A 23,110-nucleotide genomic window follows, 5' to 3' on the forward strand; every position below is an offset into this window, starting at 1 on the left:
TTTATCCATGTACTGGGCATAACAAAAACATTTCCCTGTACAACCCAGCAATGGAATTCATTTAGGCAAAAATGCATCAAAGCGTTGCCCTGTTTTGACCAGGAAACCTCATTTGAGTATCCATTCCTAGAATATCATGCCAGATGTCTCCCACTGCAATCCACTAAGACTGTTTATCTACTAAGCCACGTTACCAACGTCAGTTCAGTTGAGGTATCTTATTGTGACATCAGCTGGCTCTACTGGGTAGCATTGGTAGGAGTTAGACTGGACATTGTGCTTGTGTGAAGCCCTCCATCGACTTTCAACTCTAGAGGTAACCACTAGAGAGACCACAGCATCTATGAACGCAGAGCGAGCACCTCTGGTACCTACAGCTGCTGCTCCAGATTAAATCACAGGTTCATTTTCTTTTCCAGTCTGTCTTAAAACAACACTCACATGCTCTCACTCACTCATACTTTTCTAATTGTTCCTGCTGTTCACACTGGTTGTAAAGTGATACCTGATTAAGTGTTCCTTAATCATCTGCAATGTAAGTCATTTGGAACTAAATCTACTGTCCTAATTCTGCACAAAAGTGGTCTCTGAAGTTTAGCTGAAGCTGTGAATAGACCTAGTTACAAAAAGAAAAGTTATAATCTTTTATTGCTAAATTACCTCTTTGTGTTTCATGACTTGCTGAGATGTAATTGGAGGATAGTAACAAGAAGAGGGAATTGGGTGCTAAAAAGAGCTAAAGCCTCACATGAGCTTTGTGTGAACTGGAAATAATGAAATTGCTTAAATAACTCATCTCTTTGCAGTCAATGTGAATAGGAAGAAGAATATAAGAGGTCAACATTGCTTTCAGCGTACACATAGGTAGGTGAGGGCTATAAATAGCAGTTTTATATAGCAAGAGTAGAGAGATGGCAGGTGAGAGAGATGAAATCAAAGGGCTCAAACTGAGGATGTTTGCTTCGTGGTCCACGTTTTAACCCCTGAGAAAACAGTTTGAAGAAAAAAAAAAACAACAACTGCCTTTTAGAAGCGTTCAACTGCCAGAAAGCGAGTAACCTTGATTGTGGAAAAGCCACCATGAGCTGTTACATGAAGAGCTGCAGGCGAAGGGCTCTTACTGCCATTTTTCAGACTTCAGGATTAGGACTCCTCCTCATAAATGTTGTCAGTGGAAACAACTCCATTTATCTGTGCTCCTGTACCTGCCTTTTAGCTGCTCATCTTGTTGTTTGGAAAAGTATCTTGGTTGCTCACAGCATGATGAAAAAAGGCCCATATTTGCTGTTGTCTTTATTTAACCAACAAGACACGGGTCATGTTCACAGCCCACACTTTGTCCAACTGTACTGCAAACACTCAAGTTCAGTTTTATGCATCAACTTCGATCCTCTGAGACCCATTTTACACTTGTTACCCAATCAGCTGCTTTAAAATGTTACAGATTCTGACTTTCTTCTCATGAAAAAGACGTTCTCCACACAATCTTCATGATTATTATAATTGTGTCTGGTTAGTGCTGCTTGCTCTTCTGTGGATGACAAAGGAAGTCTTTCTGTGCCTGATCAATAATTTCAAATAGATGTTGAAGTCAGAGGATGAAGAAAGGCTGCTGTAAAAAACAATCAGAATAGACTCCATGGAGACCCAGCAGAGAGAGTGATTTCTGTGCATTGGTGTGTGTGTGTGTGTGTGCGTGTGTGTGTGTGTGTGTGTGTGTGTGTGTGTGTGTGTGTGTGTGTGCGTGCGTGCGTGTGTGTGTGTGTGTGTGTGTGTGTGTGTGTGTGTGTGTGTGTGTGCGTGTGCTTGTACGACTGTCTGTGTGAGAACCAGTTTGAGTTTTAGACGTTGAGAGTGAGCTTGTTTGGGAAAGGTCAAAATCATAACTTTCTGACATGCTCTCAAAGGTGCTGGATTTAGAGTTGAGGGTAACTTCAGTTTTGGGTCATGGGCGAGGTAAGCGGCTCGGGAATGCGATACGTTAGTGTGTGAGAGGGCAGAACAATAAAACCACTTCAAAATCACAATTTGAAACAATGCAATTAGGGAATAGCAGAGGTTTGCAATTAAGGATGTACATTATGCAGCACGTCTGAGCCGGGGTTTAAGCCGTAGTGTCAGTGGTTTTACAAATTTATGCCGTCCTCCTTGTCAGTGACAGTCAGGCTTTTGATGGCATCTCATGTGGAAATGCTCCATCGCGTGTTTTAAATCTACGACAGAATGAATATTAAACTGAAGCGTGATGTCAAAAAATGATTTTGAGAATCACATTGCAATGCATTCCAGAGAAATTGCAGTCTCAATGAGTGTCCTCGCAGAGTTAGACATGCAAATGCGTGTGGGATGAACGTATGCTCTTATGTGATCAGCAGCAGACTTAACCACTGTGTTTGTCATCCTTTCTCTGCAGGCTTTCCCTTGCATCTCCACCGGAATTTACGGTTAGTGTCTGTGTTTATGTCTCTTCGCCTCAAACCAGAGTAAATGCATGACATGTTCTTCCACCTGAGGTGTGTGGGTGTGAGTCTGAGTTACCAGTTTACATAGTTTACTTGACAACAACAATAATGTATGTGTGTGCCTGTGTTCATACATTTAACAGACCGAATGTGTTCTCTGTCGCACGCTTGTTTCCAGTCTGTCTGTTGAACCGGCGCGCTGAGCCACTCGGTGCCACTTGTCACATTATCTCCTCCAGCCCAGAGGTGGTTCTCAGATTAACGCCTTGGATTAAGACCGGCAGATTATGATAGATTAGGCCAGAGATTGTGTCAGATTGCCTGTAATCCCCTTCACACCAGTAGGAGAGAGAGTTAAGGATAGTGCTTGAACACACCCCCGGGGCCACTCTGGTGTGAAGGCCTGTTGTCCACACTTCTCTGACGTTGCTAGAAAGAGGAAAAGTCCAAACTCCCGAGTGACTCCGTTTGCTAGTCGTGTCTTCCTCTCGGTTGCACCTGTTTCTCATCATCTTCCTATCTCTTTCCTCCTGAGTGTTTTGTAGGTCAGGCTGTTTGGAGAGCAACAAAAGGTTACATAATTTTATGAGATACAAGCTTTCTGCCTCTTCAGACAGCTACAATTGAATAAAAAGAAAGAAAGAGAGCAAATCTACTTTACTCATTGTCTTATGAGTATTTCAAAGAGAAAATGTTTGAAGAAATGCAACATTTTTTTTCTTCGTAATCTTGTTTTATTTTTCAAGAGCAAAGACAAAGGGTATTTCTTTGGTTCTTCATGTGGAGCTGTGACTTAACTGCAGTTAAAGGATGAAGCTGCTTCTCATCACTGTTCCGCCCTCTCTGTAATGTGATGAGGTTGAAAAATAATGTAGGAGTCGAGCCAGCATAACTGCCAGCCAGTCACAGTAGCAGTTTTTGAGTAATGACACAGAAGATGTATGGTTGTTCAAAGACATATGGTAGCCGTAACATTATTAAAGCTGCTCTTTACTCCCCACTGGTGTTCTCAGTCATTGTGGCTGATTAAACCTTAGTAAGGACATTTTGAAGGAAGCATAATTGCTGCCCTGATTATGTCCATGAGCAGCAATTTTATCCACTCCAGGAAATTTCGATTGTTTTTGACCAGACGGGAGCTGTAGTAGGTGTTTTGGGTGGATAATGGGTGGACAAAGTGCATTATTTTGAGCTCCTGAGACTACAATCCACATCTATTGGTATCAGTTTTTATAAACCGTTCAGTGAAGGCGAGGGGTGGATTGTGGTTTTGATTAAATAACAGACAAGCAAACGTACCCACTGCTTTAATCAGGATCCTGATCTTTCCCCAACATTCACCACGTGCTCTGAGCTGCCAAATATAAAAATACACCTGCATCTAAAATCAAAAATATTTTTTTTCAAAAGCTGGATAGAGTTGTTTGAAACCTGTCCTCATATGGTGTCACACTGGCATTCAGGTCTGGCTTTGCCTTCAAGTTTTGTGGTGCTGATATAAATGGCCAAACAAACTGGTTACGTTGACTGTGGTGGCAACAGTTTCAAGACACTGCCAAAAGGAGCCAAAATATGTCCACAAAACTACAAATAAAAATCTTTCAGTGTTTCTCTCTTATTCCTCACTCATCTCGCTGTACACATGTGAAACCTGCATATCAAGCAAACTCTGTGTCCTTTAAATAAAGTTAGAATAAAACTCTGTTCACCCAAGAGCCCTTAAATCTGACTAAACTATGTGTTGTGGAACGGACTTCTCTCATAGGTTAGTCATGGAAAATGAGTTTATTTGTTGTATCAAGCTACAAAAAAGTTAAGCATGATCCATTTGAGTTCATTTGACTGTTACACATGTGGTGTTGCAATCTGCAGAAATTTAGGGCAGATGCAAGGTGGCGTAAACGTTTGCAGGAACAGCCAACTGATCCGCTCTTTCAGCCTTTCTGTTCCATGAAACCAGTCAACATTGAGCATTGCCTCATAGTTTTCAGTAGCTACCATAGAGCACACATGTTTTTTTCCTCCCCTCAAACGGCCTTGATAGATCTCTAACAGGGTGGCTCCAGCAGTCTGGATACATACAGAGGTGTGGGTCACCTTTAAATGCCTGAGTAATTTCTGCAGTAGAAAACATGGTCATGTTTTCATTGTCAAGAGTGAACAAAACATCACGATAACAGTGAATGTTTTGCTGTTCAGTGTTAATCATAGACTGTACATAAAAGATAGACGTAGTTTTGGAGACTGAAAAGTGAATCCAAAGCGTAAATGCCTTAAACCTGCATTCCTACCCATGGCCAGCAGGTGGTGAGTCTTCTGGTTCCAAAAAGAAATCTTGAGTATATAGAAGTCCATGAGAAAATGAGTCAAATTCTCACATGATTCATTACCTCAGTAAACATTTTCTTAATAGCTTTATGGTATAGATTGCTAGTTCTAAGTCTTCTTCAGTACAGAATTATGTTTATTTTGTAAATTACAGACCCACTTAGAGTAAAATAGGGCAAGAAAGCAGGGAATGCTTCAGGACGTGGCTAACTTGGGATTGACAAGTTGCTACTGTCTGGGTGTGCAGTGTTCTTGGGTCCTTAGTCACATCCATCCCTCGCTCCTCTCCAGCTGCATGCTTTCGTACAAATATGGTCACTTCTTTACAAAAACTCAAGACGGCACCAGTAAAAATCCCAAATTCAAAGCTTAAAAACTATTGTCCACAAACTAATGGGTGACATCTCAGTGGCTACACCCTCTTCTTTCATGCAGTCTATTAGCATTTTGCAATATAACTTTATTTATTGATGTGCTGTAATAGTTATGAAGCAGAGCTGTTATTATTCTAATAGAAAAGAGAGTCAGGTGCTCCACACTGCTGAGAATAGGCACGAGGGGAAATACATTTGTAAGTAGTAATCAGACAAAGTGAGTCTACTTACATTAAATGGAAGTCTTTGAAGGGGAAACATTGTCCATCTAGTTGTAAAATGGAATATATAAGAAACCATAGCGGAGTCATTTACTGTGTGAATACTGTGTGTGTTTGTTTTGATTCTGAAACAATCAGTGTTTCAGTGCCAATTTACACCCTCATGTATTCTCCTATGTTAACATGCTGAGTCCTCTCCTGATGTATGGAATAATTACTGCATAATCACACAGTGTGTGTTTGTTTGGAGCTGAGCAGTTTGGCCAGGTGATGGATTCTCGTTGCCTTTGTGTATCCAGCGGTGGGGATAATTTTCCAGCAGTGAAAGGTCTCGGCTGCTGGGTAAAAGTAGAAGAAGCACTGTAGTCTTTCTCCATCTGTCTCCTCACAACCAACAAGTGTGTTGTGTCTAGCTCGCTGAGATAAACCAGTTGGGATGAGACAAAGTGAGAAAATGCGCAACACTAAGTGTTAGAATAGTGGAAAGAAGAGCAGATACCTGTCTGGGAAAAAAAACACAGCGGACGACAACCTAACACAAGCACACAGATCTGTCACTGCACCTGTTCTTGTGAAATGCGTGTATTTTCTTGATGTTGTATGTGTGTGTTTGTTGGTGTAGGATATCCACCTGAGCAGGCTGTGCACGAGGCGCTGGCAACTGTGAGGGAGTTTCTGGATGCACATCACGACAAGGTGGGTATACACACTGTATATGCGTGCGTGTTTGTGTCTGCATGATTGGCAATTTCTCCCTACCATTTCCTCCAGGTACTATTTCTTTCACAGCTGTTGTTTTTGTTTTCTGGTGAGAGCGAGAAGACGAGTGCACTGAGAAAACACATACACACACAATGACACACACACCCACACAAACATACATTTAAACACACACTCCCAAGTTCTGGCTCTCTTGCTCATGGCCAAGTCTGCGTTTTAATTGGCTCCTTGCGGGACTAAACCCGACTTAACACAAACACACACACGTATGCACACACACGCTTTTTCTCTGGAGAACCACAAGCAGAGAACAGACAAAATGATGGAATAGATGACTGGAGGGGAGGGACCGAGGGAGAGAAGAGGGCGATGGGAGATTGGAACAAAGCGGAAACTTTCCAATCAGTCATTTACATGCTTTAAACTCTCCTCCCCTCTTCCTCCATCACTTCTTTGGTCTCCTCCCTCTCCTCTTTTCTATCTTTCCCCATCTTTCCCCCTCGCTGTTACCACCGTACTGTTTCACCTCCCAGAGAGGGTATTGACAATGTTATTGTTAGCACTGCCATCTCCAGAGTCTAATGTAGCAATACCAGCCGACTCATGCCGTCAGCCACTCCGCACACAGCAAATGAACATGAAACGTTACACGTCTCGCCACAGAGGACGACAGTCAGCAAGCCTTAAATGTCTGTAAATAAGACCAGAGAGCCGAATCAACACGGTGCTTACTTACATTCTGCCCACAAGTAGTTCCACTGTGTGCTTTAAAGTGAAAGAATTTTATTGTAAACAATTGGGATAATGAGACTGCGTTTATTTGCATACATATAAAGTCTGACTGCTCACCAGAGGAAGTTAGGTTTGTTCTTTAATTGAACATCCTCCATTTAACTTTTTTACAGTGTGTTTTGTGGGTTTGCTCTGGCTGGGAGTGCTGTAATGTGAAAATTGCAGACACAGTGAGACACAAAATGGACTCATGACACGGGGCAGTTTTCCAACACTCTGCATCAGATGTAATAAAAAAATGAATTATTTATTAGTGAATCACCAACAAAACTGTTACAAGATAGTAGCACCCAAGGCAGCTCGTAAGTTTCATAGCTTTTTTTACAAATAAGAGGCGCACAAAGTTTCAACAAAATTGGCCATGTCGTGACTGTTGTGAGGCCCAGACCCTTTAGTTACTCTTTCTATGGCTTTTCATTTTCTCGGTAGATGGTGTATACAGATGAATACTATTATTTGAATCTGAGGGAGTCTAAACTTTTTAAAAGACAAGAAAGAGCAGCACAGAGCCATTAATGTTAACCTAAACTCCGACAGCATCCAGGAACACCATCCACATTAAAGTTTAGATGCTCGTTGTTGTGGAGATGTTTTTTTTTTTTTTTGAACACAATCAGTAACAGACTATTAGCTAAAGATGTGCAAACTGTCAGCCTTGAAAGTAATGCTTGATTCCTACTGCAGGCATGTTAATGTGTCCAGATTATGATGTAAAGTACTAACAGTCTGTTTCTCACACTTCTGTTTTGATGTTTGTGGTTTTTGAACAGGTTAAAAAAAGTCCTGCACCTCTGTGGAAACAGCATAACCATATATTTTCAAATCTTGAAATATGTTAAAAAAAAAAAAACCCCGAAAAGTAAATGTCTTTATTTACTTTACAAAATGGAAAAAAAAAACTGTAATCGTGTTGATTACAGTTTTTTTAAAATGTTTTTCCGACTATCCACAGGTGTTACGAAGACAACAAAGAAGTGGCTCTACAGATATAGATATTTTACCTGTTTTTGTTTAACATTTTTAATTTGCTTCCATAATTGTCTGCACCTTGATTGTTGTCACACCGCTCTTTGTAATTTTATTGAGAATAATGTCAATAATGGCTTCTTTGTTGCAACAATTTGCACAGTTTTTTGTTGTTTTTGTTCCAGCAAATTTTCAGAATAAATATTTAGATTAAAATGATATTGATGAAATATCACAATTTAAAGCTTATATTTGTTCGATTTTCCTGATGGAACCACACCACACATAGGGTTAGTGAAAGAAAGAAAGTTGAAATTCAGACTATTCTTTCTGTTTTTACAGTTTCTGGCTATGATAAACAGTGTAATTATGCATTGGTTTTAATTATACGCCTTTCAAAGATATATATATATATATATATATATATATATATATATAAACAAATTAAACATGTTAAACAAAAACAAGTAAAATATCTATATCTGTGTGTATGTATAGATAGATAGATAGATAGATAGATAGATAGATAGATAGATAGATAGATAGATAGATAGATAGATAGATAGATAGATAGATAGATAGATAGATAGATAGATAGATAGATAGATATTAAGCTATAATTGGACAATTACTTTTGTGGGACAGAGTCTAGGAAATGATCAGATAAATGTTAAAATGGACCTTGACTTTTGAATGTCAACATTTAAGTGAACATCGACAAGAAAATTGGGAAATTAACACTCTACTATCATATGTGTTTTAAAATTAGTTGCTTGTTTTCATTATGTAAGTTCGTGTAGCTCTTAAAGTGTAAAAGGTCTACCAGTACCAGTGTATTTACCACCACAAGTCAGTGAGTTAAAAACAAGTTTTCTTTATCAGAAGAGCATAGTTACAGGTTGTGTAACGCGTTTCTATTAAAATCCCGTTATGTTCAGAAAGCCATTGCGTTCATTTGATGTTATTGTTAGCTTTCGCTTCTCCAGGCTCTTTCTTGCAGCAGTATCAAAATTAGTTCCCCGCTGCTACCGTTCTCTAGTGCGAGTGCAAGCACCTTAGTGTCGAGGTTATAGATTTCAAACCTTAGCCTAGAGGATGTAGTTACACGCCACACATTTCCATATCTTCCCTGTTAGCCTTCATGCAAATCCTGGTGAGTGATGGTAACTGCGCAGTAAACAGGGACTAAAAGACACGGGCTGCAGGCTAGCAGGCTGTTGAAAGATCTGTTCTTGAAAACAATGAGACTTAAACTCCCACACCAGGCAGAAAGTGGTTGAAAAAACCAGGCTATAAATTGCACTGTTTTTCCCAAAACGGAGAAATCAAAGCCTTTGTGGAGACATTAGAGTGGTAGTAATGTTTGTCAGATGCAGAGCACACTGGAGCTTATATCCCTCCAAGCATCTTTTTACTGTAGCTACAGTAACTTTAATCATTAGGCTGTATCTGGAGCTATGTACTGTTCTGAATGTCCAGATGCACAAAACATCATATAAATATTATAGACTGCAGAGGCAGGATCTAAACAACACAGAGCATTAAAAATTCTTTATTGTTATAAAATAGCTGCATTCTCTCAGCCAGTGTCTTAATGGCTTTTTGCGCTGTGTGTGTGTGTGTGCGCCATGATGATGATGATGATGATGAGGATGAAGGTGGTAGTGGTGGACAGGATTTCATACTGTGCAGACATACTGAGTCGAATCCTGTTTCACACACACTAATAGGAGGGTCAAGAGCCAAATTCACACACTCAGGAGCATGTACAAACACACAAAAAGTAGCGTTTCTCTTTCATATAGACATCTGCACACACACACACACACACGCAACAGAAACACTTCTAAACCATCTCTCACCCCTTGTTTTATATCGTTTTCTCTCACTGCATATTTCCCACTCGCTGTCCCCAGCAGGCAGTGTAATAAGCGCTTTGTCGTGGCATGATCATAGTAGCGAGCTAATAGCGGAGTAATGGACTGATGCATTAGCTGCATTCCTCTCATATTGCTGTCGCACAGTGGGACACACTTTTACATTGTTCCCCCCCTGCAACTGATGAATTCACAGTTATTGCATATGCTTGTAATAAAGGTAATTTGTGTGTGTGTGTGTGTGTGTGTGTGTGTGTGTGTGTGTGTGTGTGTGTGTCAGCTGGACAGAGTCATCTTCTGTGTGTTCTTGCCGACGGATAAGGAGCTGTATCTCCAGAACCTCCCGCTGTACTTCCCTGCTGGTGAGTTGTCTTTCTCTCTTTCATGCACACTCATGCTATGCTCTCATATATAGATATACATATATACACACACGCGCACACACACACACACACACACACACTCCTATTTACAGTGATGACAGCTCAGCTTAGTTCAGTTTAGCTACACACACAAATAGAGACACGCAGCCGTGTGATAAAGACCATGCATCATCCACTGTGTGCTATTTGCACATGCAGTACATTTACACATACAGGAGGCCATTAGGCACAAAGTACAGTACGAACAGAGCGTGCTTAAATGTATTTAATTACACTAAATAAACACCCACATACACAGAGCACAAGTGTCTCGAGCCACTTGTATGCTTCATAAACAGTTTCTTCATTACCACACACACTCTTCAGTGCATTCAGAGGTACTGACATGCAGTAAATACGAGGCATCATTTCTGTTTATTAGCATGGCCTTGAGTTGACAGTCTATATATTTATTTCACCGATTTGAATGTTCACCTCACAAATTTCACTGATTAATGACAGCAGTCTTTGTCTCAGACATTTGTTGTGGTGAGTTAAGGCACAGTGTTAAATGCCAAAAGTGATATGGGTTTAAACTGAAATATAAAAATGACAGTTTATGTGGAGTTGAGTGCTGTAACTATTTCTGGACAAGCTACAGTTTATCCATCCACCAATCTATAACATGGCTGCCAGTTGAATTCTTATATGTAAAGCATGGAGAAAGAGCATTTCACCTTGGTCATGCAGTGGTTAATGGCATTCTAGTATTCTAATGCTTTGACACTTTTTATTGCATTCATTCATTCATTCAGATAGTGTTAAAAAAAAAAAAACGCCTTGTGTGAATGCAGGCAAGCACCATTCAAGACTGAAGTCTGATTGTTCAGACCACTTAAGACACACTGGAGCCCGATGTTTAAGTAAATGTGTCCTTGAAAAAGCATTGTTCTATATGACTGAGGGTGCAGCATGTATGCAGAGCCTATAGAGCTGAACAGAACGTCATTCTGTTGCAATATATTGCTTTTCTACAGCTATTTATGCTCTCATTTTTACAACTTAACTGCTAAAGTCTGTTCCGATAAAGAAAAAAAAAATAAAGCTGATTTAAATTTGACCACTGTGTCCTCTGTGTGTAGAGATACACTGCTCCCAGTGCTCCTGCCACTTTAGTAACGCTCCCAGGAAATCTTCCTCTGTGACTGCATCAAGCACCATCTGCAAATGTGTGCTGGATCATCTTCGTTTGAACTTCATCTTGGGATAGAGGAAAGCCACAAAAAAATCACAGAACCCAAATCTGGCGAGTAGAGCTACAGCTGTTTTACCTGACCAAAAAACAATGTTTAAAAGCAGAGTTGATGCAGTTCAGACAGTTGGATCTCATCTCTAAAATGCCTCAGGACAATAGTACAGTAGAGCTCAGTCTGACCACAGGGGTCAAATTCACAGCTCTGTTAATGTCAAACAAAACAATGAGCATGTTCTCAAGTCACCCTGCTGACCTGATGCGCCTTCGACTCCACTGAAGACTTTTTTTGCTCTCTGAGTCATAGCCAAAGATGCAGCTTTCATCACCAGTGATGATCCTGAACGTGAAGGTTGGCTCAGTTTGACACAGAATTTGGTGTTTGCTCTTTACATAAGTTATGAGATCCATGGTGAAATTACAAATGCGCAGCTGCAAGCCGTCCGAATGGAACTTCCAGGCAATGTTCCAAATGTGGCAGGAGAGCTGGGAGCAGTGTATCGCTGCACAACATGACTACTTTAAAGAAGGTATGAGCCATATTAACTTCAGATAGGTTTTATTCTTATGCACAGTGGTGGAAAAAAAAGTTTTCAGACACCCTTAAAGTTTTACACAATCTCAAATATTATTATGACATATTTGTGGAAAAAACTTTTTTGTGTTTCAAAAGGTGTGGCTGCATTAGACAGACACAGACAAATGCAAATGATATTTTTTTTGTTTATTGTTTACAAGAAAAACTAACAAAATTAAACTCTACCAAAATGACCCAAAACTCAAAATTTCTTATTTTTATGGAACCAATCAATTTTAATTTTTTAATGGCTTTTTAGGATTTATTTAGTATTATGGCTGTGATTGTAGAGTACACCTAAGAGTGATTCTTAATGCAATTTACATGCAAATGTATGGGGTGTCTGAAAACTTTCTTCCATCACTGTAGGTGCAGTCTTGGAAGTTTCATTTTCTGACAATTTTTTTTCTGTTACCAAAAGATTTCAGATGACCCCTGAGGTGGAGTAGGACTGAAAATGGCTTCCTTGTAGCCTGGAAAAGTGAAAAACACTTGCAATGAAACTGATAGGCTGGCTAACATAGATCTGGATTTTATCAGCATATGAGACACCTGTAGTGAGAACAGATGCTCTATCCTCAGCTTCTTTTCACCTTATTTTCAGAACCAGAGTAAAATAGTGTATTTCCTAAAATGCTTTCAACAGAGTTAGAGCCCTGAGAGTGAAGAAAGTCTCGTATTTCTTTTGAACATATCGTTTCATTCTGTATTTTGCCTTCATTTCTGTGTCCCTTTAGCCTGACCAATGACAGCAGCCTATTGTTCAGGTAACCAGCATGGTGTGTTCGCGTGTAGTTTTGTCTGTCCACAGGAATAATTGCATTGTCTGATTGTAGATGGAAAGTATTTCCTGCTGTGTAAAATGTAAATTATGTGTCATGGAGGTAAACTCTAACATTCCCTCCAACTAGTACATGTCATATTTTGGGAATAAATTGCCTGTGTTTAGACTTCAGTTAAATGAAAATGGCATTTTGTGCATTCCTGAATGCAGCCGCTGGCCTCAAGCAAGCTAGTGTACAAACTGTTGCAAAGGAAAAAAAAAGGTGATAGCTTTTTCGTTCGATGGTGAAAAGTGTCTGATTTGAATGAAAAAACAAGCAGTCACATTTTAAGCCTCCAAGGTTCTTTCTTCATTCTGCGAGTCCTGTCTCACTTGATTTTCAAAATAGACTAAAAGGAAAGTATTGCAGCATCATTGCAGATTGATCTGTGTGGTTAAATGAACTTTAGTAAATACGTAAATTTTATTTAATTTTATGTTGGCTCAAGCTGTGACATGATGACTTCACCCATTTGTTTTGATTACACCATTGATTTATAGCGTCCTAATGCCAAGCAGTCTGGCTCCTAAGCATGATCAGTCATTCACTCAATTATTCAAATTAAGCATCGGTATTACAACTGCAGCCTTAACCCCTAATGTCTTGCTTTACCGCTGCTATAAATCAAACTCACCTCTTGCCTCCAAAACATTTTGAGAGAGAGGTCTCAGCTTTTCAATACGCCGTGCATTTCTAAAATAGTTAGTCTTTCATTTGACTTGCTATACAGCTGCTGCCAAACTCAAAACGAACAGAACTACCAGAAAGTTGCTGAAAAGAAATCCTATAAATTTCCACCTACGGCTTTTGTGCAGCTGCATAGTCCTCCATTTAACTTAGTCAGGATCTTATTCAGTTATTCAGATGGAGCCAGGTCACTGAAGTCATCAGATTCTCCATGTGCAGTAAGAAGTTGGACCTAAACTAGCACCTTTACAGCTCACCTCTCTTTGTGCTTGCTGGTCAGTGAAATGGACTCAAAGAATGTATTGAAAAGCAGAAATGGTCACTGATTAGAAGCTCAGCCAAGGAAAATCAGAGTGTTCACAATACAATGTCATGCCAGTTGTGAAGCTCATCACTGTAGGCTGAATTTTGCTGCTCAAAGAGCTCATCACAGGCCCAGCCAAAGTTAGCTCAGAGGCTCCACATGTCTCTATGGCTGCAGCAGATGAGGAACAGTTTTTGATGTTTTAGTGGCCCATGCGTGACCTTTGGAAACACTGCTGTCACAACTTAACTTGCTGAAGGCTGCTGATGTAGTCAGAGTGACCCCTTGGTCCATAATCCTGAACAGTGGTAGCAGAAATTCCTTCACAAAATTAACTTAAACAGCAGTAAGTATTAACTACAACAAGCAGGTAAACCATCACACACCACAGCAGGACTGCAGTGTTCAATTTTCAATGAAATGAGACATTTATTGCAGAGTTTCTAGGGTTTGAACATATCGCTCTATATACCGTTAAAGTATGCATGACATTTTTCTTGATTTTCTTACCCACACTATGTTTTAAGATGCGTTGGCAGCAGCAGAGCCTTATATAAACAAACTTGAACACACAGGACAAGATAAAAACCTATAAAGTGAGGATTTGCATTTTACTTGTACATGTAATCTGACAAAGAAGGAGTTGCCAAAGAGTTAGTAAAAGTAAAACAGATGCAGCCCGTAATCAAGCAGAATATGATCAACTTTTCAGTCGCATCTCTCTCATAAACTCAGACACTGGGGTAAGAGTCTTTTTTTTTTATGGGCAGATTGAATCAATGAAAACAGATAAACAGGAAAGATTTGTCTTTGATTTTAGTATTGATCTCAGGGAAGATCAACTGCAAAAAATAATGATAAAATCTTAAACTGTGACGAAATTGTACTTGATGTAAAAAGCGTTTTGTGGTTAAAAGTGCAACAGCGACTAAGTAGAAGTGGCCACCACACACTAACACACAGCATAATGTGCAGGTGTGAGTTTATTTTGAGCCCACAAACGCCTTAATGCTGACTAATACTCACGAGAGCATTGACTGTATATTAATCCACTGCTGAAAACAGCCCCTAATAAATACACAATTTACTCCTGTAAGAAATACATTTATGCATGTGCCACCTATTTTTCAAATATATGTCTTCCATAAGAACCAATGTGGTTTGATTTGAATGTAAGAGGCTACAGAATTCAGGTATTGACAGATATAGAAAATAATAGAATAGCCCCAGTGTTATTCTTTAACAGTCTGTAGTAAATCTCAGATACCTGCACAACACAGGACAATAAGCTAAAAATGTTAATGTCTCTATCAAATAAAAGGCACTTCAGGTTATCCTCAGAATGTGGCTGGAAAAAGTGTCTGTAAACAATTGCAACCACAACACCTGTGCTCCGTGGTGGCAGAATTTAGAGACATTCACAGGGGGAAAAAAACAGCAGTAAAGCCACTATCTGCTGCCTGCTTGGCACTAAATGGAAGACAGACACAGTTAACAAATAGCTGGTGAGAATTTGGCAGCTAAAGTACCAGATATTTCCCTCGGGAGTTGGTAGGGAATGAAAACAGAGCTAAAAAAGGCGTGAATATGGGGCTTATGTTTGCCAAGTGTTGTGTTTTTGCCTACATGTTTGCTATAATGACTTAGTGAGATCATAATGTATCAGTGTTGTCCGAGGAGTCCAGCTGCTTTTATAATGAAGCTCTGAGGATTACAGCGACCTGGATGACTGAGAATCTACACAGATGTATATTGGTGTTGTGTTTACAGCTTGTTTCTCTGCCCACAGCTGCTCTAAGAATCAGTTAAAACTGTTTTTATATTAGCTTTGATTTCACAGTCGGATTGTAAAGTTATTTTATGTAGTGAATAATGAACCATGAGTTCGTGCAGCACCAGAGTTAAAGGGTTTGTTTTCTTAGTCCTGTAATGAGGCAAACTCGTAGCTTCCACGCGACGCGTTCAAGTTTCAAAGTGTGACACAGCATCCCCTCGACACATGAAGCATGAAATCAGCACTTTCGCATCTTCACACCGAGTTGGTTGACTGAAGAGGTGATTTTGCTCCAAAAACGCAGGTGTGTCCCTTTAAAGAGTCTGCTGGCGTCTTCGTCCTCTAATGGATGTGCAGCAGATTTTGTAGCAGCAGTGAGCGAGCAGTAGTGGTGCTTGGCTGGTAGATGGACCGGAACCGTCTGTGTGTGTGACAGAGCTGCTGCAGGCAGGCCTCCAAGCCTCTACTATCAACCTTATGTGTCTCCAACACCTGGCACTACCTTCGCTGGCTGTCTGTTTGATGTGTGTGCGCGTGTGTTTGCATGTTTTGAGCGAGTCTTCAGCCATGTTGGACTGAGGGCAGCCAATCCTCGCTAACAGATCCCTCCGAAGCAACCAGAAAGCCAGAATGCTATTAACCGCCGCATGACCGAGGTGAAATGCTCTCTCTGTGTTTTACAAGTTCCCATTTTTTCTCTGTCAGCTCCAACGAAGGCCACTGTCAAGAGTAAACTCTGAGAGGGCGGACTTGTCAGATTTGGTTGCTGTGGCTACACACTGCTACACTCAACATCCAGATCCCTCCTCCTCCTCTTCCTCCTCGCTGTCGACACAGATCAAGACCTTCTTCAGCAGGAAGATAAGTTGTAAATGGCTGATTGCTTTTTTGAAGAGCACACCAGCTCCCCTGCAGATGTTGAGTAGTGTTTCTGTTTTTCTCCCCGCTAATGGCTGAGGTTAAGAGAAGTGTTGTGACGAAGGTGAGAAATGATTTTGACAATTCTCATGAAAAATGGACTGTGTGTCGCTTAAGCTGCTCTCTCCCTGTGATCACTGGTGGCTTTGCATCAGACTTACAACCCCCCCATGAATTATGTGTCTTCTGTGCTACAGCATTTGAATGCTTGGATTCCAGTGTGTGTGTGAGCGACATGCCACAAAAGCTTATTAAAAGAAATCTCACGGGCTTCTTGAGTGTGTGAAGTGATTATTTCTCTGGATGAGTCAATCATATCAGCACTTCACATGAATATTTCCTTCTCCACTCTCTTACATCTGCTGTGAAGAAGACACAAAGAGCAGGAAAGTAAATTAATAGATTTAGTGAAGTAGGTTCAAAATATTTTTATTTTACATTACTTCATGCTTCATCTTCCCTACTTCTCAAAGCAAATTAATATACTTTTTACTGCATTATCTTTACATGGACCTGATTAATTACTTCAGAGATTTTATATACTTTGCACACAAAACATATGTCCTTCTAAAATATGATAATTTGGTAGTCTAAAATAAGCAGCAGTAGATAATACTTGGAAGAAGTAAAATCAGTATAAGTGGATGATGTTTTTGATATATGTTATTATTATTATTATGTTTATACTATGTGTATTCAATAATGCACAAATACAGCAAATGTATGCAAAACAGAACTACAATGATTAATCAAGAGATTGATCGTCAGCTATCTTGATAATTGATTGATCACTGCAGGTAATTTTTTAATATGTTATTTATTTAGCGGTTTTCAGACCAAAAAGATGTTGTTCAATGTGCTTTGCAAATGATTGACAAAACATAGGATGGTAAAAATAAATTAAAGACCATAGAATTTGACAAAAAAAATTAAATAGTTCAGATGATAATAATATAAAGATAAAAATCTATAATAATTATTAAACAAAATTGATTGTTCATATTAAAATAGTAAATGTTAATACAATAAAATAAATATTAGTATGATAATAAATATTACATTGTTATTCATAATAATAATAATAATGATACTATTACTACTGCTGCTGCTACTACTACTACTACTACTACTACTACTACTACTACTACTACTACTACTACTAATAATAATAATAATAATAATAATAATAATAATAACAACAACAACAATTGTCTAATACCAGCTTTGGGAAACACAGATCTGCATTTTTCACAGTTGTCTTATTTGTCATATTTTATAGGCCAACTACAGTAAGTACTTAGTCAAGAAAATAACGTATTTATTGACAATGAAAATAAATGTTAGTAGCAGCTCTAATATAAAATTATGTTTACAAAAAAAGATTTTGACTGTAAAACAAGAACATCAGTAGCAAATTTTAGTAGTTTATAATAAAAAATAGCCTCATTAACTTACAATAACATAATTCCACAGAAAGATAAAAACTAATGTAGAATTCTGACTGAGTTATTTTCTTCATAAATAGCTAATCAGTAATATTTATTTTAAAAATGTTATAGGCTATAATCAGACATCACTCATAACCCTTTGATGCGTAGACCACATGAGGAGATACCCATTTTCCATTGGATTTGGGTCACTTTTGACCCAGGTTATGCATCAAAGGGTTAAAGGGCTCATTGTGCATTATAAGTACTGTTTTTGTACTTAAATTTTTCAGTTTGATACTTAAAACCTGCAATGGCTGATTGCATAATAAGCTACGCACGCAGCATTTACTATTCATCACCTTTTAAATTCATACAGTGAACTTGTTAGCATACAGTTGCCTGTTTTACACATCAAGCAGTTACAGAGGAACATTAATATTCATTTGGAGCCATGTTTGTCATATCTGGCTTTTAAGCTGCCACAGTCTCCAGTATGTTCACCAGCTCTTCTGCTAACTGTGTCTGAGTGTTCGATGCTGAGCAGGTAGAGTACAGTCGGCTTTAAAGCTGCTTCTCTGAAAACAGATGGCTGCTGAACCCCAGCACGATGCTATGAGAGCGGTCAATCTATGGATCAAGCTGAAACCCGCTCTAAACTTCTGTATTGCTGGAGGAAGCTGCATTTTCATGTGATAATTCCGTGTGGGTTCATTATAAATTAATTCCCTCTTATTGCCACATTGTTTTCTTACCATAAGGACACATACACTGTCTGGCCAAAAAAAAAAACATCACCACCTGGATTTAACTAAGCAAATAGGTAAGAGTCTTCCATTGGATAATTACTGCAGTGATGAATATGTTTCAGCTGCAACAACTTATTTAACTCTAGCTGATGCAGGGAGGAGCTTCTCATTTCTTAACCATGTTGGAAGACATATCCTGTGGTCATGGAAAGGATGTTAATCTGTCTCGGGTCAAATTATTGGCCTGCATCAAGCAAAGAAAACAACTAAGGGAATTTCTGAAACTACAGGGTTAGCCATAAGTTTCCATATATAGGAAAAATTACCATTTTATGTTGGACAATCGTTTTTATTTATATAATATGCTCTATATGATTACCATTGTTTCGAAAACACATATTAGTACGTGTTTTCCACTGTTGGTGAACTTGCATTAGCACATTTGAAGTTCTGCTTGTAATGGCGTTGGTGATATGTTCCTTGAGATGATTTATGTCTAGTATCTTCACCTGATACACCATGGCCTTCAAGTGCCTCCCCAAAGATCGCATCAAACACATCTTCTAGGGTATCTGAAACATAAAAAAATATACATTATACATTTTCCTATGTATGGAAACTTATGGCCCACCCTATACTAAAATCAGGTTTAGAACTGTCCAACGCATCATTAAAACCTGAAGGATAGTGGTGAACCATCATCTTCCAGGAACAAATGTGGTCGGTCACGTGGTCTGATGAGTTCAGATTTACCCTGTTCCAGAGTGATGGGGGCATCAGGGTAAGAAGAGAGGCAGATGAAGTGATGCACTCATCATGGCTAGTATCTACAAGCCTGTATGGGGTTCAGGTTATGGTCTGGGGTTGGTCAGGTTCAACAACATTATGTTCCCTAAGAATGAGGTCAGCTGACTACCTGAATATACTGAATGACCAGGTCTTTCCATCAGTGGAGTTTATATTCCCTGATGACATGGACATGTTCCAAGATGATGATGATGCCAGGATTCATGGAGCTCACATTGTGAATGAGTAGTTCAGGGAGCATGAGACGTCATTTTCACACATGGATTGACCTCCACAGAGTCCAGACCTCAGCCCCATTGAGAATCTTTGGGATGTGCTGGAGAAGACTTTGTGCAGCGATCCGACTCTCCCATCATCAGTATAAGATTTTGGCAGAAAATTAATGCAACTCTGGACAGAAATAAATGCTGTGACTTTGCAGAAGCTTATCGAAACGGTGCCACAGCGAATGAGTGTCATTCTCAAAGCTAAAGGCAGTCCAACAAAATATTAGAGTGCGACTTTTTTTTGGCACAGTGTATTAACTGTAGCCGCTTCAACCCTCCTCAGTCCAAAGTCATAAAACTGCAACATCTATTTAAACCGACACTACATATCCCAACATCATAGACTCTGAACTGTCACTGCAGCATTTTTGGCAGAAAGTGTTATGAATATAAGACAAACCACAGTCTAATTTCGAATAACATGGCTTTTCTCCACTGAAGTGTTTCTTTTTTTTCTCTGATTTCGACAATTTTCTAAACGAGTATGTCATCTGCAGTATGTTTTTCCTTTATTCTAAAGATGTGTAATAATAGAAAATCTAAGTATCTCACACGTTTCTCAGGGAAACTGCAGCACTGAGCTTCAGTGATTTACACTAAAAGCTCCATCACTGAGTCCTGAGTAAATTCACCAGATGTGGCAACGTCAGTGTCAGCCATGGACTGTATATAAAGATATATACAGTCTATGGTGTCAGCACATACAATATATAGGATCACTCACCAAATCACTTTATTAGGAACACCTATGACATGTGATGCAGCCCAATACAACAGCTGTAGCACTGAATCTATCTATGAAGCTTCTACATTTTTATTTTTTGAGATTTTGCCATCAAAATGGTGATAATTAGACTTTATTATGATTAATGGAGGTCATTGTGGGTGATTATGGTGCAACATTGGACTAGATTAAATTTACCACCCTTCTCACATACATGAAAGGAGCAAAATATCAGGCAAAAATGCATTATAGCATGGATTCCAGTATCAATTTTAACTTGTCAGATTCCGTTTTTTATTGTGATGTAATATGGAAAAAAGGCTCATCTCATCTTAAACTATTGAATTTGTTAAAATTAAAGTGATGTGATATTTTAGAAACTCCTCTAGAAACCTAAAAAGGAGCCAAAAATTCTACGTCATTGACACCAGTGCTTGGGTTTTGGTAGACAACAATTCTTCTCTTCATTTCCTTCAGTGAATTTGTGAATGCAGGATGTGTAATTAACTTGTATTATTAGCAGTAAAACCAAACATGTCTTCCACCACTGTCTGCCAGCGATATTACTTACAGTTTTTCACTTTCATAGCTTCACTGTTTTTCTTGACTGCAGCACCTGCTCATTTTTAACAACAATCATCCCTCTTTTTTCCCCCCCTTTATGTCCTCTTTGTCTCGCTGCTGTCCAAATCTCATCCAGCCTGTCTGCCTGTCAGAACTCACCATATGTGTGTTTATGCTTCTCCCTACAGCGCATCTGTATGAGTTTTTAATTGTTGCAGGATGCAGCCATCGCGTGTCAGCTGGACGCAGCCGGTGATTTGTGTGAAGCGCAACGAGCAGTTTAGCGAAGCCACCGTCCCGCCCCGCGACTTTCATCTGCCAACAACCATCTTTATTGATTCCAAACAATCTGCCACAGTGGTGCCAATGCTCAGGGGGAGGAGGAGGAGGAGGAGGAGGAGGAGGAGGAGGAGTGGGCCTGAGGAGGAAGAAACACTACAAAGACTATCAACAGGAAATTGTGAGAAGGCCCTCTTTTTTCTATAAAAGCGTCATCTGTCACAAAGGGGATTGCTTTTTTTTCACTCTCCTGAGCTCTTTGATTCTCTCCCTGTCTGGGCCTCAGATTCTCCTTCTTCCTCCTTCCTCCTCCTCATCTCTCGTTCTCGCTGTTCTACTCTACAGGATAGTGGAAAAAATAAACAGATGGGAGAGCGAGGGATAAAGAGACAGAGAGAGGAAGGATGTAGGAGTTCAAACTGAGAGAGGGGGAGGAGGAGAGAGAGAGAGAGAGAGGAGAGGGAAAAAGAGGTGGGGATGAAGGGATGAGAGGATGCAGAGCTGGCGGGTGGATGGAGGGAAAAGAGGGATGGAGAGGCTGATGAACTCATCTAAAGGCGCTCTGGGTTTTTTAATAAGCAGCAGACTGTGAAGCTGCTCTCCGACCAGTCACTCTGAATAATGAGAGGAGGGGAGAGAGAGAGAGAGATGAGCGGATGAAAAGACAACGAGACTCATTATCTTGCGACCAATTTTCATCACTTTCCCGTCAGTAATCTCTCTTTCTTTCTCCCTCCGACTTGAACAGTCCTCAGCTCTGTTTGAGGTGACAGATGAAGACCAATTACGCAAACTGTTTAGTTAACTTGAAGGCTGATTCCCTGCCATCTTCCAGAACATACACTGATAATCCTGTTGGCCCTGCAAATTACTCACCTGTGAGCGAGTGTGTGCGTGTGTGTGTGTGTGTGTGTGTGTGTGTGTGTGTGTGTGTGTGTGTGTGTGTGTGTGTGTGTGTGTGCGTGTGCGCGTGTGTGTGAATTTAACGCTTTCAATAGCAAACTGTGTGTGTAAATGTTGGTTGATGTGTGTGTGTGTGTGTTCGGCTGACAGCATCCAACGGCAGTGAACTCTCAGGCGATTGATGAAGAATCATTTCAGGCTGATGACTGCTGTCGCTGACTGCGTGTGATGCCGACTAATGGGTTGCTGCCTTGTCAACATTTTTTTGACACTAAAACATATTCATCGCTGTTCTGCTTGAGTTTCCTCCAGCAGGGAGAGTAAACTTCAGATTCTTAGTGTTTTTGTTTATAGCTTCTGAATCTAAGCGACGCTCCCTCACAGGATTTCTCTGCTGTTTCAGTTTTTTTCTTCTTTTTTTCCCCTTTTGCTGAAAAGCTCTTTGTATGTAAAAGGAGGCAAATCTGTGCTTTTGCAATTTCACTGAATGGTTTTTATTGCAGCAGTGAGTTCTCTTGATGTGACTTTCATCACGCTGCGTCTCAGCTGTTCTTGGTGTTGTTGTCTCGTCTGGGCAGCGCACCTAATCGCTCTGTGAGACGATAATTCATTTATATACAGATTTAGACGGATAATAGCACAAAAATGTCAGTCGTAAGGTGACCCATAACTCTCACTGAGAGTGTGTGTGGCAGACGAGAGAGTGAGTAAAGATTTATTCTTTTAGAAAGAAAGCTTACAAAGTGCTTCACAATAAAAATATTTGTCTTGATAAAATTTGTCCTGCGTGACAGCAGCATTTTAATCAGTCAGGGTGGGAAGACTGTCACATTATTAGCACTTGCTGCTGAACTAAAATTATGAGTTGGGAAAAAAGGAAAGGAAAGCTGCTCATTCACAACTGTGATGCAGATGTTTTACTTTGAAGATCAGTATTTTGGCTCATCTGCTTT

At 39.7% G+C, this 23,110-nt stretch overlaps 1 protein-coding gene across 2 annotated transcripts in view; it reads left to right on the plus strand.

Moving 5' to 3' along the window:
• The window catches only part of macrod1 (mono-ADP ribosylhydrolase 1), a 135,667-nt gene extending 118,959 nt beyond the window's left edge, over nucleotides 1-16,708 (plus strand). Inside the window, exons 7-11 of one of the 2 annotated variants that reach the window (XM_023281999.3) lie at nucleotides 2,414-2,444; nucleotides 6,008-6,081; nucleotides 10,021-10,102; nucleotides 12,669-12,698; nucleotides 16,226-16,708. In XM_023281999.3, the coding sequence (XP_023137767.1) occupies nucleotides 2,414-2,444; nucleotides 6,008-6,081; nucleotides 10,021-10,102; nucleotides 12,669-12,673 (192 nt within the window). In that variant the 3' untranslated portion in view covers nucleotides 12,674-12,698; nucleotides 16,226-16,708. The remainder of the gene's footprint in view (nucleotides 1-2,413; nucleotides 2,445-6,007; nucleotides 6,082-10,020; nucleotides 10,103-12,668; nucleotides 12,699-16,225) is intronic. The other variant, XM_023281998.3, reaches the window with a different exon arrangement.
• Nucleotides 16,709-23,110: the final 6,402 nt, after the last annotated feature.

Source organism: Amphiprion ocellaris, chromosome 13 (genome assembly GCF_022539595.1).
Source record: "Amphiprion ocellaris isolate individual 3 ecotype Okinawa chromosome 13, ASM2253959v1, whole genome shotgun sequence".
NCBI lineage: Eukaryota > Metazoa > Chordata > Actinopteri > Pomacentridae > Amphiprion > Amphiprion ocellaris.